At 41.7% G+C, this 4,919-nt stretch overlaps 1 protein-coding gene across 1 annotated transcript in view; it reads left to right on the top strand.

Annotated features, from left to right (window-relative positions):
- The first annotated feature begins 4,464 nt into the window (after window positions 1–4,464).
- Window positions 4,465–4,919, top strand: part of ERCC4 (ERCC excision repair 4, endonuclease catalytic subunit) — a 16,230-nt gene continuing 15,775 nt past the window's right edge. The window contains exon 1 of the mRNA XM_015643291.2: window positions 4,465–4,648. Coding sequence (XP_015498777.1) covers window positions 4,475–4,648 — 174 coding nt within the window. The 5' untranslated portion in view covers window positions 4,465–4,474. The remainder of the gene's footprint in view (window positions 4,649–4,919) is intronic.

Below are 4,919 nucleotides of genomic sequence, written 5' to 3'. Positions count from 1 at the left end.
ACAATTCTGTCATGTGGTCACAGCCTTTTCATGATAGTTATTGTCAATCATAAAGGTGGATTTATCCAACCACCAAACCATACCCTGGGCTTTCAGAATAAAGAGTGACCAAAATATACAGCAAGTTACACAAACTAACACACAAACACTTAAACACTTGTTCACAAGCCAAAATAATGTTTGGTTCTAAAAACTAGTTAAATAAAAAACCCTTTTGTTTATAAAACATAAAACAATGTAACACCAATATAGCAAGGACATTAATTTGGCTTCTCTCAAATCTACCACTGGGATATCATCAGAGTTAATAAATAAATGTATAAAAAAATTGCAGGAAAAATGACACTTCTAATAGCGCTCAGAACACTATGTTGTCATCAGTACTTTTTTTTTCCTTTTAGAGTCAGAAAATACAAAATCTTCAACTAAAATTGAAAAAAGCAGATGCGAATTGCCAGTACCACACAACAATTCTACACTGGTCACAATGGTGCAAATGTTCCCCATTGCACCATTAACTGCTCCTCCTAACAAAGTAGGTTAGTAGTAAAATTACTTCTATTAGATGAGCAGCTAAACATCATTGAGTGAACATGCCCATGGCCCTCAGAAATGTGAGAGAGTTGAACATAAGTACTGTATTAAAACTTTTCCCCTATCATTTCTATATATTGCTACAATAAAGATAACTCATTGCATTTCATGACTTTTTCATCTAGAAATTATTAAGCTGAATATTCTACACAGTCACCACATACATTATTTACATAAGATGCAGAAATAGAGGGGGAAAAAGTCAAAATCAAGGTTGCTCAGGGTACTGAAGTGCAAACTATATGTATGTATCTTTAAAGTTTTAAACCTAGCTTTGTAATTGTGGAGGAAAAAAACACTCCGTTGAAATCATTAACAGCTGCTTAAGTCTAATTCAGAGCTTACTTTCTAGAAATTATACTGAAGACACTCGCTGTGACTTGCATGGCAATTACACCTTAGGGGAAAAAAAAGGGGGGTTGGTAATTCCAGGGTCTCCTGGTCTGGCAGAGCCAGTGCAGGATGAGAGTTCACCTTTCCTTTATTAATGTTCCCTATCCATCAGACCACAGGCCAAATCAGTTCTTTTATTGCAGTTCATTTTTTACCCAGCAAAAACATGTCATATTTAATTTTTACAATAGCTTCATTCAAAAAGAATAATTAGGTTTTCTTTTATAAGGATAATATTTTTTAACTTATAAAGAATGTTCTGTATGTAGACTGCTGGAGAAAAATTTATTACAGCCAATTACAGGTCATAGAAAGTGCCCCCCTCAAAACTACATATTCTAAGAGTATGAATAAATGTGGCTAAAACACAGGTTCTAATAAATTTACAGATTATTAAACAATTTTTTTCAATTTCCAGTGTATATTTAAACATAAAGACAAATACCAATATTTCTAAATCCAAACAGAAATCAAATCAAAGACACAATAAAAAAATCCACAGAGTTGTGAATTTCACCACGTTTTAGCGATGAAAATACCAAATTTTACTTAAATAGAAAAGTTTTATGTAAGTTATTTAAACAGTTTTTCTTCTCGCAGGGAGTCCACTTCAGTTATTTACATGACCAGTAATAAATGTTTATGAATATGAGACAAAGGAACAATTACTGTCTTCAGACAAGACTGTTATCATTACCCAAATGCACAGATTGTGACTCAGTCATGATTTTTACATTTTTCTCTTTCACAGCAATGAGCAATAACTTGTAAAAATTAAAATTTAAAAACAAATTAGTTGTCAAAAATGTATCATAAAGAGTAATATTAACATTGCTGATCCAGTTAACAAGGAGTAAAGCAAATACTATTCCCCTCTCCAGGGATTTGTTCTATTGCACTACCAGACAATTAACCTGAATGTCACTAAGTGACTTTCATTTAGTGTTAATATGATGAAATAAATAGATCTGTTAATGCATTTTTAAAATGCACAAGTAAATGTCTTTCTTGGGAGGTTGATAATAGGCTGTACTGATCATCTCATATCATCGATCAGTTTGAAAGTAACTTATAATTTGTCTCTGCTTACTATTCTGTGTGGGATGAAAGCCCAAAAGTTACTCCAAATGTTTACACACATATATAAAACATAAGTTTTAATATGTTTAAAATTAAAAACAAACCTTGATTGTTGAATATAGAGATGTGTTCATGCACTCCCCTGAATAACATTCTCCCAGCCTATTATTCCCGTATAAAACTACATAGCTCATTCTTAAGACAAATTTTATATATCCTGTTTGTATTCAAGTTATTTCTATGCATTTTTTTCAACATTAATCTAGTGTTTTGCAAAGAAAAATTGCACAAAAATAAATTGCAAGATTTAGGCCTAAATTCTGGTCTCCTAAGGTAAGAAATGACAGCCCTCTGCTGGCTGATAAATATGCACCCACAAGAAGGATTCTCACAGCTTTACTTTAATACTACATTTAGCCGAAGTAAAAATATATAAAAATATAGAGTAAAAATAAAATTTTAATACAGGGATGCCTGAAATATTTTATCTGGACCATTAGGAAACATTCTGTCTACTTCCTGTAGGAAACAGCAGGGTAAGGAAACGGCTAGTTTCTAAATTATATAGACAATTCTACAGAATACTGAAATTCCTCAAAAAGGTAACCTTTTTGGGCCTCAGTTTTCCATACTGCATACAAGAACAGTAAAAAATGTTAATAGTAATCACTGTGTTACTGTGCAAGTCTTTGCTTTGTTCAATTAAATGGCCTGCAGTCCACAAAAATGAAAAAATGTCAAAAAGAAATACTGATTTTCTGACATTTTTATGGTCTAATATAAGTTTTAAATGCAAACATCAGATAGCTTATTAACAACCAGATAAAAAGTGAGAACCAAAGCGGTGTATTTCGCACAACAGTTAGCAATGTGATCCAAATTGCAAAGAAAAAATTACTTAGGTTTCAGAATAAAATTTCATAAACATGAAGTGTGTACGAGAATAATCAAGACTACTCCCCATATTTTATTAATTTTTGCCTGTTTTTAAAGATTTGTTTTCTACTTTGCCCTGAGAATCTGTACTGCATTTTAAAATACAAAGGCATATATTGTAAATAATCTGTATTTTTCCTACATTAATTAAAAATGTTCCATAGCATAATTCTGACTGGAAAATTTATAAAAAATGCTTTGCAAAGTGCCTCTTCATTAACCATGCTGACTGGAACAAGTGTGCAGTAAAGGAACGCGTTGGCAGTGTACACTTTATTTTCCCTCATTAGAAAAACACTGAAACCCAAAGGAATCCCCGCTGCAGCTGCCCACAGGTGACAGTATGAAACAAAGAACTGAAAGTGTTTATTTGAATATATTTGACCGTTGACCCAATGCCCTGATAACGGCATTTTACCCAAAGAAGACAATATTGACAGAGATAACTGGAATCAGCGCCCAGCACAAATAGAAGTGATGGGAGCAGTTTGCACAGGTTCCCAGGATGGAAGGAGCGGGCGGTGAGCTGCTACCCTGCCCAGAAGCCCTGCACACAAAGCTGGCAGCTTTCTTCCCTATCCAGAGGGGGATTCTGACCCAGCTGAACCACCCCGGGGGCTATGAGCAGCCTGGGATAAAGGGAGGTGTCCCTGCCATGGCCGGGTGTGGAACTGGGAGATATGAGGGTCCTTTCCATCCCAAGCCCTTCTGTGATTCCATGATGCTCGGCTGAATTGGAAGGGAAGTCTGAGGAGTGCCCTACATTTCCAGTTGTTTCTGAAAGCAGGCCTGAGGAGTGCCTTCACCCCTGTGGGCACAAACAGCCTTTTCTGGGGCGGGCACCAGGGAAACGGCGAGATGCCGATGCCTCGTGAGAGGAGTGATCAGGAGAGTTTGGGTTTGGTGCTTTAAAAATGCAGATACCCAGTAAAAAATAACGGAATCACAGAATTTTCTGAGTAGGAAGGACCCACAAGAATCATCGATCCAACTCCTGGCCCTGCGCAGGACACTCCAACGATTCCGCCCAGAGCCTGAGAGCGCTGTCCAAATGCTCCTAGAGCTGTCAGCCTTGGGGCCTTGACCACTGCCCTCGGGAGCCTGTTCAGACCCCATCCTATGGATGAAAAACCTTTTTCTAATATCTAACCCAAACCTCTCCTGAGGGAATGTCAGGCGGGGTCTCCAAAATAATTGGAGAAGACCGGCCAGTTCGCATTACCACTCAGCACACACGCCCCGCGCGGGGAGAAGCGGGGCCTCATCTGGCCGCAGCAGGAGCTCATCTGGCCGCAGCAGGAGCCCGTGTGTGGGGTCCCGTCCCCGCCCGCTGTGGGTATGCGTGAGGGGACGGACATTTCCCTCAGGGACCCTCGCGGGGCGGGAAACCGCCGGGCTTGGAGGACCGCGCGCGCGGGCTCAGCAGGGGGCGCTCCTGGGGCGCGCGCGCCTGCGCGGGAGCGGTGCCGCGATGGCGGCGCTGCTGGAGCATGAGAGCCAGATCTTCCTGGAGCTGTTCCACCGCGATGGGCTCGCCGTGTGCGCCCGCGGGCTCGGCATCGACCGCCTGCTGCTGCGCTTCCTGCGCCTCTACTGTGAGCCCGCCAGCCTCGTGCTCGTGCTCAACACCAGCCCCGCCGAGGAGGTGAGGGCAGCTGCCAGCGCCCGCCCCTTCCCCTCCGGCTGCGGCGGGCGCGTCCTGGGGGCGGCCGGCAGCTCTGTCGCTGCCCCGGCCCGCGGAGCAGCTCCCCGGGCTGGCGGGAGGGTGTGCGGGCTCCGGGGAGGGCGGTGTGGGGGGTGGGCCTGGCGCTGTGCACCGGCCCCGGCACAGAACCACAGACCGGGTCAGGTTGGAAGGGACCGCAGGGCTCATCTGATGCTGCTTCCCTGCTCAGGCAGGGTCATCCCAGAGCGCA

This window comes from Parus major, chromosome 14 (assembly GCF_001522545.3).
Source record: "Parus major isolate Abel chromosome 14, Parus_major1.1, whole genome shotgun sequence".
Classification (NCBI taxonomy): Eukaryota; Metazoa; Chordata; class Aves; order Passeriformes; family Paridae; genus Parus; species Parus major.
The sequence above is the reverse complement of the archived record's forward strand: the minus strand, read 5'-3'. Positions and strand labels throughout refer to the sequence as shown.